The following is a 14,341-nucleotide window of genomic DNA, read 5'->3' on the forward strand; positions in this document are numbered from 1 at the left end:
TGAAATATGTTTTTCACAATCAAATAGGAATTGTATCGTAATATTTCAGTAATGGAATAAAAATCAAGCACTGTAGCTTAGCTGCAGGGATGAATGGAACTGAAAGTACTATAGAGCAAAAAAAAAAAAAAGGACAACGCACCAGTAAATTGTATTAATTATATTATTTAACAAACGCTATTTTTTTTTCAGCCATCCCCTGGTCCAAATAAGAGTTGAAGAAGCGTCAGAAAAAAAATACATAATACGCATGTGCCAAAAAAGTTTTTTGTCATTATAATGGGACATCATAGCATTTAGATTCAATAAAAGTTTCATTTTTGGAGTGGAACACAGTAAGTGCCTCTTAGGGTTCCGTAACTCTAGTGGAACACAGCACGTAGGTGCCAAGAAAGGTTTCTTTATCAGGGACAGTATGTAGGTGCCAAGTATACTTTTGCCATTATTGTGGAACATAGCACATAGGTTCTATTCCTGTTTTCAGACATAGGACACTGTAGTCATGACATTTTCCTGTGATTTCAGGTATATGACGTAGTGGCCATGGTCTTCGGCTTTGGTTTTAGACATAGGACGAAGTGGCCATTGCATTCTCTTTGATTTCAGACATATGGCATATTGGTAATATCCTCTTCCTTTGATTTCAGACAGATGGTATAACAGCCATTGGCTCTTCCTTTGATTTCAAACCAATTATGTAGCAGATATTACCTGTGCCTTAGACTTCAGATAATTGGCGTTGGTCATTGCATGCTCTTTTAATTTCAGGAATAGTTTACTTGCCATTACCTTTTCCTTTGATTTTAGGCAAATGGTGTAGTGGGCCCCTTTTTGATTCCAGACAATTGGCGTAATGGCCCCTTTGATTTCAGACGAGTGGTGAAATGGCCCCCTTCGATTTCAGACGAGTGGTGCGGTGGCCCCCTTTGATTTTAGACAAATAATGTAGTGTCCCCCTTTGATTTCAGACAAATTGTGTATTGGCCCTCTTTGATTTCAGTCAAATGGTGTAGTGGCCTTTAACAGTCCCTTTGATTGCAGATAAGTATGTAATGGTCTTTGCCCGCTCATTTGATTTCAGACAAATGGTGCAGTGGCCATAGTCTGTGTTCCTTTGATTTCTGACAAATATTGTAGTGGTCTCTATTTGTTCTTTTAAATTCAAAGTCAGATCTCAGTTACCTGACCTGGGATGAGACAACAGGTGTATTGTTGGTGAGAGGTTCACCTCTGCAATTCAGTAGAGTCTACAAAGATTAGCAAAGCTTAACTGACGTTTACAAATATGCCACTTAAACATGAAACCAGAGGAGATGACATAAATTCCTTTTATCTTAAAAGCAAAACCACGTGGGGTTGACATTCCAGAAAGTAAACTTTGATAAACATGAACATGACTGGAATAGTAAAGGATCTACTGGTCTGGGCTGTTCTCTAACGTGCCTCATCAATTTCCCATTTGGAAATCATCTGGAAATCAATGCCACATCTAACAAATGTGAGAAAAAATCAGTGCCACCCAACCAGACAGATGGAAATACTAAAATTTCGAAAAGCTGAGAATCTCTTGATTTTTTAATGGTTTTTTTCAGTCCAGTGATCTATGGTTGTAATAACAAAGGTTTTAAAACTCAGAAATCATAATCGGTGGTTTTATTTACAAAAATAATTCTCAGATTTTAATCAAAGCTTCTCATTGAGAAGCACGAACAAATTCTAACGGGAAAAGTCTTCAGTTATAGAAAATTCTGGATCCGCAGAAACCTGACTCAACAAATATCCAAAATAAAAGGAGAAAGGACTCATTTACTGCATCCAGAAATATCTACTGTACAAGCTGAGGTCTAGGATTCCTCTAGGATTCTCCTAGGACTCCTTAGGCGTAAGCTGGTGGGGGTGGGCCGTACGCAGGCTTGGCAGGGGGTGGGTAGGAGGCCACTCCTTCGTAGGCCACGTCGGCGACGTAGCCGCCGTGGTGGTCGGCGGTGAAGGTGACGATCTGGGTGCGCCCGTCGGGGAGGAGGACGCGGTAGGAGCCGGAGGTGACATGTCCGTCGCTCTTCTCGTTGTGAGCGAAGTCGTTGCCGGTGTAGTCGTCCTTCACGGCGTAGGCGAACTCGAAGGGCATTCCTGGTTCCTTGTAGGATGGGGGAGGGTGCCCGTATCCTGGTGGGGAGTCGGGAGCAGGGGCGGCGCAAGCTACGGCCACGAGGGCGGCGATGACGAAGAGCTGAAATGCAGCAGGAGGAGGTTTAGTTTCGGGTCAGGAAGACTAAACGGTTAGGACTGTGCGGTCCATGAGTCTTTGCTTAGATAAAAAGTGGCCTGTTCCTTTAAAACCTATTTTGTGTCTTGACGACATGAGCAGCGTATTGTACACCTGGTATGTAACACGAAACACTTTGATTTAATTTGTTCCCCCATTTTCCTCAGGTGTGTGAGGCTTAAATCTGTTTATCGTTTTTTTTTTTTCATGGCTAGAAGATGTCCCCTTGTTAATAACTTCCAAAGGCCCGGAGGCTTCCATGTAAGCCTTGCTAAGAACACAAATAAACCTTTGAGTCGGGCTTTCAAAAAATCAAACTTTGAGTCGGGCTTTCAAAAAATCAAACTTTGTGTCGGGCTTTCAAGAAATAAAGCTTTGAGTCGGGTTTTCAAAAATCAAACTTTGGGTCGGGCTTTCTAGAATAAAACTTTGAGTCGGGCTTTCAAAAAATAATTTGAAAATGCACCTATTCAGTAAAAGTAAGCATCTCTTGAATTGACACCTTTTGCTATAATTTTGCAAATTGCTTTTATTTTTTTTTTTTTTAGTCAAGCAAGAACCTCTGAATTCTGTTTTTCATTTTGTTCAATTCCTTCTTTCAATCATCAAATGGTCTGTTTGCCTCACTGAAAGAGTAGTTTTCTCGCGTGCGTGGATGATCATTGTAATACTGGACGTTGTTGGAATGTGGCAATCAATTCCAAAGGAAATAAATTACCAGAGAGAGAGAGAGAGAGAGAGAGAGAGAGAGAGAGAGAGAGATCATAAAAGAAAATGAAGAACGAAAAGTAAGGCGCGCAGGAAGAGAGAAAAAAATATGAATGAAAATCATTTTTAAACATATCGCGTCATTTTGTAGGTTTGCATTTCAGTACCTGAATGAACAGTGTGGAGAGAGAGAGAGAGAGAGAGAGAGAGAGAGAGAGAGAGGAGCTGGTGATAAAAGAAACCAACAAACGCAAAAGGAGTTTATAGAATTTCCTATTCAACCCACAACTGTTTGAGCTATTATCACAAGAAATTCTGTGCCGATAAAACTAAAATTTTAGGGCCTAGAACAACGATGACTGCCTAATGAACCTGGCTAATGTATGAGCGAGCTTTCAGCTTTCCTAAACAGCTGTCTTACCATAGATAGGGTCCCGTTTCGCTAAAACCACGTCTGGAAGCCACAAAAGACGTGAAGACCACGCCACGTATGTCTCTGTGTCTGTATGTATGTATGTATGTATGTATGTATGTATGTATTTATGTATGTACTTTTAGTTGTGTATATGTTTACATGAGTCCTTCCGCGCTCAGTTGACTCAAGGAAAGAGAAGAAATCAAAGATGTATTGACTTGTGCATAGTTCTGTCTTTTGATCATTTCTATATCAGTGTTGTAAAGTGTAAGCTTTTCTAAGTGATTCTTAAATAACTTAAAGGTTTTAACGATATTTTATATTACGAAAAGCATCAATTTATTCCTAAATAATGAATCAGCAGAGATGTCAGTGAAATTGCCAGATGAGATGATCTAAAAATTAGGAGAGTTTTTGTCACTCATAACTATTTTTCATTCGAGCTGACTTTAAAGCATTATTGTAAGATGATACGTTATCAGTTCGTCTCTTTCTCTCAGAATACTTCTTCTTAAACAAAATAAGAAATAAAAAGAATAAGAAATAAAAAGATATAATAAGTAATAAAAAAAGAAATTCGTTCGGTATTCTACTTTCCCCACCTAACCTCAGAAATGAATAGCTGAGGCACCACCCAAGACGACATGTACTCTGTTAATTTACGAAGATTTCTAAGCCTTTTTTGCCGAATATGGTTCCTTGGATTAACCACTGTTTTCACTTCCCACGTTCCTCATTTTGTGAATTACAAATTACTGAAGGTAGAGTAGATATTGAAAGTCTTCAGTGCAGCAGTTCAGAAAATGTCACTCCACGTGTTTTTTTTTTTTTATTTTCCTTTTTACAGACGTAAGATAAGATGAACGAATTTTATGTTTACTTGTATTCAGAACCAAAACAAACATGTAAAAAATGCCCCGAAATTTCTTCGACGCGATCGAGTTTTCTGTACAGCCGCTACAGCGTATAATCAAGACCACCGAAAATAGATCTATCTTTCGTTGGTCTCGTTACAATGCTATATGAGCCGCGACCCTTGAAACTTTAACCCTTACCAGGTGGTGGCTTATCCTATATCGTTACCAGAAGCACGATTACGGTTAACTTTAACCTCAAATAAAATTTTTTAAAATTACTGAGACTACAGGTCTGCAATTTGGTATGTTTGATGATTGGAGGGTGGATGATCAACATAGCAATTTGCAATCCTTTAGCCTCAGTAGTTTTTAAGATCTAAGGGCGGACAGAAAAAGTCCAAACAGAAAAAAATGCGGACAGAAACAAGTGCGGACGGACAGACAAAGCTGGCACAATAGTTTTCTTTCACAGAAAACTAAAAGTAAGCTAAATACGATTTATCTTATAATCCATCCTCTTTCCAGAAGCGCGTGCATTGCTTCTTTCAGGATCAAGATAATTGCCTCTTTTTTTTTTTTTTCTTCAGAATTTAACTTGATAAGGGAGTTTAGTTGCCCATCCCACTGGTCTTTATATTCAAGACTTTGTGTTGTTTTCTACAAACATGAGAATCTTTCGATTCCACTTAAGAGTGAAGTAAAGCAACGATTCTACAAAAGAAAAAAAAAATCTATGTATACGGAAAAACTAAAGTAACTAATAAGGCAATGTAATTCTCCAAAATATTTGTGATTTCTAATGTAATTTTTTAAAATATTACACAGCATTAAAGCAAAAATGTATCGCTATCTCTTGCTGAAAAAAAGGAATAAATGAGCAACAAAAACACTCCCTCAAGACTTCTGGACTCCGCAATAATAAATGATAAACCAAACATTGACTGAACTGAAACTGTGTCTTCTTTAACATGATGATTCGAACTCGAGGTATGGCACGACTGAAAAAACTGAGGCCTTAGAAACACAAAGTCAAAGTAACGGCACAAATGAAGAACTGTCTCACCTTAGCAGACATGCTGATTTTCCGAAAATGCTGGGAAAATGATGTTAGAGTCAACGAAGCGCTCCAGTTTTATACTCGCGGCTGCCACTTCCCGTTTTCTGTTGCTGCATTCCGTTTTCTATTCATCCGTCAGCTGTTGCTACATTCATCTGTCTTGTTTCACTGGAAAACGAGTAATTGCTCTCACTTGTTTAATTTTCGCGGAAAAGAGTAGCAACATTTATCTATAAGAAATTGAAACAAATTATGTTACAACTTTCGGAAAGTCTAGTTTATGACATTTAGGAATGTGTACCTTCGTTTATATAAGAATTCAGTAAAATCATATTCCGAATCAATAAAGCAATCAAAGCCAAATCTTTTACCTGTAATTGAAATTCATATGGTTCAAGGTCAAGTCATTATGTCTGATAGTTTCAATATGGACTGAAGATATTGCTATTGGTAATATGGTGGTTAAGAGCAACGTGCTTAATTGAGAGGTGATTTTGATTTTTTCATTTAAAAGGAGAATTTCTCGCCTCTTTATGACTCATCAATCATCCTGAATTGAGCTTTCCGGAGACAGCCGCAATAGGAGAAATAATCCTAAACAAATGAAATTCCAGCTTTTTTGAGAAATAACAATTTTAATCTGGTGTAATCCCGTTCGCGATTACACACTTCTGAAGCTGGAGAGTAGAAATAACTGTGGTTAGAGACCGTTTAAGAGAAATTAAAAAGTGGTTCCAAAGTAGCGAACCTCTTTTCCCTAGTTGTTCTGAACAATTCCTCAGCTGCATTGTAGTTATTTATAGTATGTACGTGTTTGTAAGCTATGTTGTTTGTTATTTTATAAGGTTTCTATACGTCGCTACTCATAATCAAGCAACGTCAAATATTAAACAATCATTTATTAGTGTTACCTACTCATAGCAAACCATGGGATGGCAGTAAGAGTGAAATCAGCTAATCCAAAAGCGTTTTTATTCTGCCATTGTTCAACCTCGTAGCTCACTGAAAATGCTTCTTACATATCTGTTGATCCCTTTCAACAATCCCGTTAGAATAATGAAGGCTAAAATCATCCAGGTTTAAGGATATTATACTGCAGAATACCAAGCACGGTATAGGTTCACCAAAATATTGTCGGCATCCCTGCTTCTTGGTAGACTGTAGCTGAGATCAAGTGTACAGCCTTTGACACTCAAGTTTACAAAGGTTCTGCAAAAGGGATTCATGATCAACCATACAGGAGTAATGCTTAAATAAATTTGAGCGAGTCTAGACTTAGATTCATTGTCAGAGGTGCTTATTTCCCGTAGGCATACCGGCTCCTGTTGTCAGACAGCAAATTCGAGGTGATTCTAAATAGGCATTTTAAAGTCAACCATCCTACAGATGATAAGAGCACTTGAAGGTAAATGATTGACCTTTAGTTGTAGTATCATGCACAATCTTTCATAATATCCGCTCATCTAGAAAAAGGTTATCTAAAAACGAGAACAGTAATATGTGTTGAAGTTGAAAGAGAGATAACCCGCATCTAGTATGCGACTACGGTTAGTTTACCTTTCCCTAAAGAAATAATTGCAGATTACCCATGTAAAATACAATAGGCTCTGAAAGCCTTGATTATTATCTGTTTTGTTGTCTAACAAGACGAGTGAATGCAGTAAATTCTTCCTTTTATTGGATGATTGGATTCCATTTTAGCAAAACTATTCTTGTTTCGTAAATTAAACTTCAATAGAATTAACCAGGATCATTATGATGGTCAGAAGTGTATCTTTGCCTTGAAACCACTGGAAACAAAATCTCCTCCTCTAACCACATCGATCATGATCGTCCCATGACCACCACACTAATTTTCGTTCTCCTCTCTTTGACCAGTACAGTAGTTGACGTTCCCCCCTTCTGACCAATTCGCCTCTCGTCCAGTTTTTTTATCCGCTACACTAATTATCAACTTACTCTGACCAATGACCAATACACTAATTGCTTTCCTATTTCGCTGACCACTGAGCCAGTTATCGTCCTATTCCGCTGACCAATACAGTAATTGTCTTCCCCGTCTCTGCCCAATGTATTCTCTTCGTATTCCTCTGACCAATACAGTAATTGTCTTCCCACCTCTCTGCTCGCCACACTGATTTTCGTCCTACTCATCTGACCACTATAGTAACTGTCTACCCACTTCCCTCCCCTCTACACCAATCATTTTCCTTCTCCTCTGACCAATACAGTAATTGTCTCCCTATTTCCTGTCCGCTACACCATTATCGTCCTACTCCTCTGGCGATACTTGGTGTAATGGACAGTGAAGTAGGAAGACAATAAGCATATTGGTCAGAGGAGTACCATAATTGATAATGTAGTGGGAAGAGAAGTGTGAAGACAGTTACTGTATTGGTCGGAGGAGTACGGAGGTAATTAATGTAGTGAGCAGAGAGGTGGGAAGACTAGTACTGTATTGATCGAAGGAGCAGGACGAAAATTAGCGTAGCGAGCATTAATTATCATTATACTTCACTGACCAATACACTAATTGCCCTCCGACTTCCCTGCCCACTACATTAATTATATTTTGACTTCTCTTACCAATACAATAATTGTCTTCCCATTACTCTGACTGCTGCACAGATTATCATCCTGCTCCTCTGACAATCCAGTGATTGTCTTCCCACTTCTCTGACTGGTACACTAATTATCTTCCTACCCCTTTAACCAATACACTAATTGTACTCCCACTTCCCTGACCCTACATTAATTGTTATTCTACTCCTCTGACCAATACAGTAATAGTCTTCGACCGTCTCTGACCATTACACTAATTATCGTCCTACTCCTATGACCTAATGACCAATACAATAATTGTTTTCCCACTTTTCTGACTATTACATTTATTGTCTTCCTACTCCTCTGAACAATACACTAATTGTCTTCCCGCTTCTCTGGCCACTCCATTAATTATCTTTGACCAATACACTAATTGCCTTCCTACTTTCCTGCACGCTACGCTAATTATCTTCGTACTCCTCTGACCAATATATTGATTGTCTTCCCACTGCTCTGACCGCTACGCTAATTATAGTTCTACTTCTCAGACCAATACAGTAATTGTCTTCCCACTTCTCTGAACGCTGCGCTAATTATCGTCGTAACATCCTACCAATACAGTAATTGCCTTTCCCATTTTCGGACGGCTACACTAATTATCGTCCTACTCCTCAGACCAATACAGTAATTGTCTTCCCTCTTTTCTGACCACCACTTCAATGGTCGTCCTTCCCTTCTAAACCATAGACTAATTGTCGTTCTACTCTTCTGGCCACAACATGAAATGTTGCTCTTTTCCAGCAACTGCGACAACCGCTATCCTGTCTTGTGGTCGCTCTCATTTTCTGATCCTTCATCAGTTGCCGATCTTATGTGACCACTGCACCAGCTGACAAGCAACAGATATGCTCTCGCTTGATTTCTGACTTTATCCAGAGAATAGATTTTGGAATATTCTAGTGAGGAATTGGTGATAGAAATTAAAATGTTCATATGATAATTTTCAGTCTTGTATACAGTGGCATGTGCACAAAGGAATAAAGTAGTTTCTGGTTAGTAGGATTGCAAAGGTTTTCAGGAAGTAGTTAGTGATTCATATTAAAAAAGTCTTTTGAATGGCTTGTACGATAAGTTTATCGATTTATGCCTGGTGTTGTTGCTGTTGTTGGCGTTGACAGATTAGTCTGACCTTATTCCAGCACGGTCTCTTGCTCGTATGAGCAAATAAAAAGAAATGTGTTCCTGATTCTTATATTTCCCAAACCCATTAGATATTCAGTTACTTTGACAATCGACATTCGGTATAAAGGACTAGGGAAAAGAACAGCTGGTGCTGGAAACTGAGAAAGAGAACGACAACTGGCGTAAAGGAATACGGACAAGATGACAACTGGCTTTGAGGACTGAGGAAAAACATGACAATTGGTGTGAGACCTGAGGAAAGAACTGCAGTCGGTGTAGGGGGTTGAGGAAAAGCACGACAATTAGTACAGCTGTCAAAGGAGAAAGCTGAAAGGTGGTGTAATGGTCAGAAGAGAAGACCAGCAACAATTGGTGTAATATCTGTAATTTCCCACAGTGTGGTCCGTTCTCTGCCACGACACAACAAGTGTTTACTCAGCGGGGTGTTCCATTCTATTCAAAATTGTGACAGGATTTGAAAACCTCTCTAATGCATACACGGAATGCTTGAAGCTTGAAGCTTGAAGCTTTTGCCGTATTCTTTCCTTTATTTTTCAATTTTGACCACGTGTGATTAGACATCTCAGAAAGTAAATCGTGCCAGCTATTAAAAGCTGGCATATCTGGGGCGCTGAAGCATTCAACAACAAGAACTACTGAATAATGCTACTCTGGAACACTCATTACAGTTTTTCTTGGGGAAATCGTCTGGAAATGAATCTTAAACATGAATGACAGATAAGACATTATTTTGAGCATATGAGTATCCATGCATTTATTTCTCTGTCCTTTTTTCAATCGTGTGTGGCAAGTATCAAGATTGCATTTTTATGATGTATACTCTGAGGGGTTTTTAAACACAGTCGTCACATTACAGATGATTTTATTAACGAAAATAATTTACCATAAATATTATGATTCATGCTTAAAGTCAAATCTTCTCACTGAGAAGCAGGAAAAAAAAAGGACCTTCTAGAACAGATAAAAGTCTCCAGAACGAAGAAAGCTCTAACTCCGTCACAGTAAAGCTAATGTTCAGACAAAACAGGAGTCAACAGCCTTTGAAAGGAACACGGGAAAGAAGGTATTTATGGCATCCAAAATCAACATCGAGTGCGTTAGCCGAATTCCTATACAGTTTCCTTAAGCGTAGACTGGTGGGGGTGGGCCGTAAGCGGGTGGAGCTGGGGCTGGGTAGGAGGCCACTCCTTCGTAAGCCACGTCGGCGACGTAGCCGCCGTGGTGGTCGGCGGAGAAGGTGACGATCTGGGTGCGCCCGTCGGGGAGGGCGACGCGGTACGACCCGGAGGTGAGGCTGCCGTCGCTCTTCTCGTCGTGGGCGAAGTCGTTGCCGGTGTAGTCGTCCTTCACGGCGTAGGCGAATTCGTAGGGCATCCCGGGTTCCTTGTAGGATGGGGGAGGAGGCCCATAGGATGGTGGGGAGTCGGGATTAGGGGCGGCGCAGGCTACGGCCACGAGGGCGGCGATGACGAAGATCTGAAAAGAAGATTTATCTGATCAAGTCTGAGACTTCAAGAGTGAATCTCTCTCTCTCTCTCTCTCTCTCTCTCTCTCTCTCTCTCTCTCTCTCTCTCTCTCTCTCTCTCTCAATGGAAGATCTCACTGGAGTGAACCATTCATGAGATATTTATAAAATTCTCTCTCTCTCTCTCTCTCTCTCTCTCTCTCTCTCTCTCTCTCTCTCTCTCTCTCTCTCTCTCTCTCTCATTCTGTTTGTTTGTTATGTGTCTTGCCATCTTCTAAAATCCCAAGTTGCTCATCCTGTTTATCCCCTGGCCCCTTTTTTTCGGAGCGACTGTGGACCCAGGGAGAGGGCATCTAGGTATAGAAAAATCACAAAGAAATATATCTACTCTTGTCCAAAAACATTAAAGTTAGATCCAGGTTTTAGTACGTCAGGGAAATATATTTCTATTCCCTGTATTCTTTGGCGTGTTAGCATATGTGCCATACAAATTACACACACACAATTCATATGTATATGTATATATATATATATATATATATATATATATATATATATATATATATATATATATATATACGTATGTATATATACTGTGTATATATATTATATATATAGTATGAATATATATATATAAATATATATATATATATATATATATATATATATATATATATATATATATCAAACAGGGTAAAAGCATAAATGCATTATAAAGTTCAAAAATATGCATAAGAAAGAGATAAAACAGAAAAAACAGAAATACTGAAAGATTAGATCACTGATCTAGGTCAGACGATCACGGACAATCGATATAACTCGAGTCGAAAGCTTTTAAAAAATGCATATTAATTACATGATTAATATAAGGAAAAATTACACAGCTCAAAGGCGCACAAGTCCTTACCTTTGCAGACATGATGAAGAACGACGACTGTATGATACTCAGATCGAATTGGCACTCCCTTTTATACTGTCCATGGCTCTCTCTCTCTCTCTCTCCGTTTTCTTTAGCCTGTATCCGTTTTCTTTCACTCGTCCTCATACCTGGATATACGCCCCCCTGGTTTTGACTCTAATTGACCAAGGAGGTTGGGTTCTAACCTCCTTGGAAATAATAGCCCCAACCCCGCTCCGTCTCCGAGAGGTGGGGGAACCCACGAACAACCTCGTTTCGACCGTAACCTCTCTTTTTCGGCCGCAAAAGACGCGTTTGTGGCTTTGTTACCTCTTGACACCTTGGAGGTCAGGTGCGCGTTGAAATCGCCCTCTCCCTTCATCCAGTGATTATGACCGCTATGGGCGCCATCAGTCCCTGGAATGATTGACTGATCATGGATTACCTGAAGTCACAAATGCCTTGGTCACTGACGCTACCTTAAGTGGATAAAAAAAGTTTCAGGATCTGTTGGGGAAATCGTAGAAAATATCAAAGCTAATGTCGATATGTTACGGCTACAGATTGTATGTATTGTTAATGATATAAGAATGAAATCGTTAATTGTAGGAAATAATGTTTCTTAGCGAAGAAATACGATGCAAATCTCCATCTGTAATGTTATTCTTCAGAAAATCACAACAGCTCATGTGCATGTGCATTATTGTGTATCAGATATTTAGAAAAACTTTCCTGTATGTGTATATGTATGTACGTACGTACGTATGTATGTATGTATGTATGTATGTATGTATGTATGTATGTATGTATGTATGTATGTACGTCTTCGGTTAAATACAAGACAAGAGAAAGTATCTGGTCTTACATCTGTTGGTAAGTATGCAACTATGTGCAGTAAATGTGTATATTATAGTTATTGAGCGCTGCTGAAAATAACGAGATTGTAGTAATAACTGAAACTAATAAGAGTTTTATTTTAAGGAAACTGTATTTTTTGCTTTTTAAAGAGATCCGTGTGATTACGAGGTTTGTCTTTGTAAAATATGCCTAGTAAATCTATTGGTTTACGACAAATAAAATAAAAATCTTCCTTTTTTTGTTAGAGTGTTGGAGATTTATATTTATATATATATTTATATATATATATATATATATATATATATATATATATGTGTGTGTGTGTGTGTGTGTATAATATATATATATATATATATAATATATATATATATATATATATATATATATATATATATATATATATATATATATATATATATATATATACATATTTATGTATATATATGTACATATATACGTACATTTTGTTATTGATAGTGACACTTTTCCTTGTCTAATGTCTCATCTTAAATGTTATATTTGTTTATTTTACATAGTAATATATGTGTACTATATAATTATAGATTTTTATTACACATTGTTTTTCACGGAATTGTGAATCTCTTAGCAATGTTATATTTGTCATGCCATTCTGTTCTATGCGATGTCTTTTTGTTATACTCGTGTTGGTGATGCTGTTTCGTTATAATGGAAACTGCATTTGTTACAGTGATGTATAATTTGCTGAATGGAAGCTGTCATTTTTTTAAAACGGGTGACGGTGCTTGTTATAGTGATGAGGTCATGCGTAAAAGCACTTTCTCATGTTCCTGTCATTAACGAAATTCTTTCACCTGTTATAAACTTCCCCGGTTGAGTGTTTGCAAAGACACTAATTTATTAATTATTTCTTTTAGTTCAAGCGACGATGCAGTGCATTGCTACCCTAATACTATTCTCCTGGTATTTTAGTACATTTTTGTCTAATTATTTTTATTTATTTTTTTATTCAATTTTTTTTTTTTTTTTTGATAAGTGAGATCTCTTCTTTCTGCATTTCCCTTTACTTCCTCTTACTTATTCCTAATGAACACCATGTTCTTTGCAAGCTGGAATTTCAAGTCAGTAGCCCCTTTGGTGGGATTGTTCCATATGAATACGGCTCACCTTCTGAATAACAATAATAATGATAATAATTTAACTATTGATAACTAGCATAAATGTCCTGCAGTACTGTTGCATAGACAATTAATTTCTCTGCATTTCGTTCGCTTTCTTTTGTATCGTTGTTCTGATAAAATTTAATTCGAGACGTCCACAAGATGACGAATTTTGGAAATACTTCTATCAATGATTGGGTGAGATAGGCTTAGAGATAAAGCAAAAGGAAAACATATGACATGCAGAAATACCTCTCCTGTGTGTGTGTGTGAGTGTTTTTCTTTTTCTTTTTATATTTAAATGGGTATTTTACTATACCAATGTCATTATTATTATTATTATTATTATTATTATTATTATTATTATTATTATTATTATTATTATTATTATTATTATTATTATTATTATTAAAAAATACGCATAGTAGCTTGAGTCTTGAAATGGAGAACCAAATCCACAGTTATGTATGTGTAGATATATTTAGCTTTGAATATATGTGCATATACATAACTGTGGATTTCTTTCTCCATTATTATTATTGTTATTATTATTATTATTATTATTATTATTATTATTATTATTATTATTATTATTATTATTATTATTTAGTTATAGGAATATACGTTTATAAAAGATTGTTCTTTTATGAAAATATTCACAGATAAAATGGGCGATCTGCTATGTATGAAGTAAAAATCTTGGTCAGTTTTCACAAATATTGTCTCATGCATTCAGATATTTTTCAAAAATGCCATAGAAAGTACCTTATAATGAATGAAGAAGCTTAATTTCAGATTCACAGGCAATAAGCAAGACTTGAGAACTGCCTTTCTTGACAAGGATGGTTGGCAGAGATTAATTTTTATTATTATTATTATTCAGAAGATGAACCCCATTCATATGGATCAAGCCCACAGGCGCCACTGACTT

The 14,341-nt window shown here is 37.4% G+C and overlaps 2 protein-coding genes across 3 annotated transcripts in view; both read right to left on the reverse strand.

The window, feature by feature from the left end:
* Positions 1–1,638: 1,638 nt before the first annotated feature.
* LOC136847004 (cuticle protein 19-like) lies at positions 1,639–5,376 on the reverse strand. Its single transcript, XM_067118255.1, has 2 exons — positions 5,310–5,376; positions 1,639–2,230 (listed from the first exon to the last, which is right to left on the reverse strand). The coding sequence occupies exons 1-2, from the start codon at positions 5,319–5,321 to the stop codon at positions 1,877–1,879; spliced, it is 366 nt and encodes a 121-aa protein (XP_066974356.1). The 5' UTR covers positions 5,322–5,376; the 3' UTR covers positions 1,639–1,876.
* A 4,519-nt stretch (positions 5,377–9,895) lies between these two features.
* Positions 9,896–14,341, reverse strand: part of LOC136847154 (cuticle protein 7-like) — a 14,917-nt gene continuing 10,471 nt past the window's right edge. For both annotated transcript variants that reach the window (XM_067118558.1, XM_067118557.1), the window contains 2 exons: positions 11,423–11,830; positions 9,896–10,526 (listed from right to left, as the gene is read on the reverse strand). In XM_067118558.1, the coding sequence (XP_066974659.1) occupies positions 10,173–10,526; positions 11,423–11,560 (492 nt within the window). In that variant the 5' untranslated portion in view covers positions 11,561–11,830 and the 3' untranslated portion in view covers positions 9,896–10,172. The remainder of the gene's footprint in view (positions 10,527–11,422; positions 11,831–14,341) is intronic.

Source organism: Macrobrachium rosenbergii, chromosome 16 (genome assembly GCF_040412425.1).
Source record: "Macrobrachium rosenbergii isolate ZJJX-2024 chromosome 16, ASM4041242v1, whole genome shotgun sequence".
Taxonomy (NCBI): domain Eukaryota; kingdom Metazoa; phylum Arthropoda; class Malacostraca; order Decapoda; family Palaemonidae; genus Macrobrachium; species Macrobrachium rosenbergii.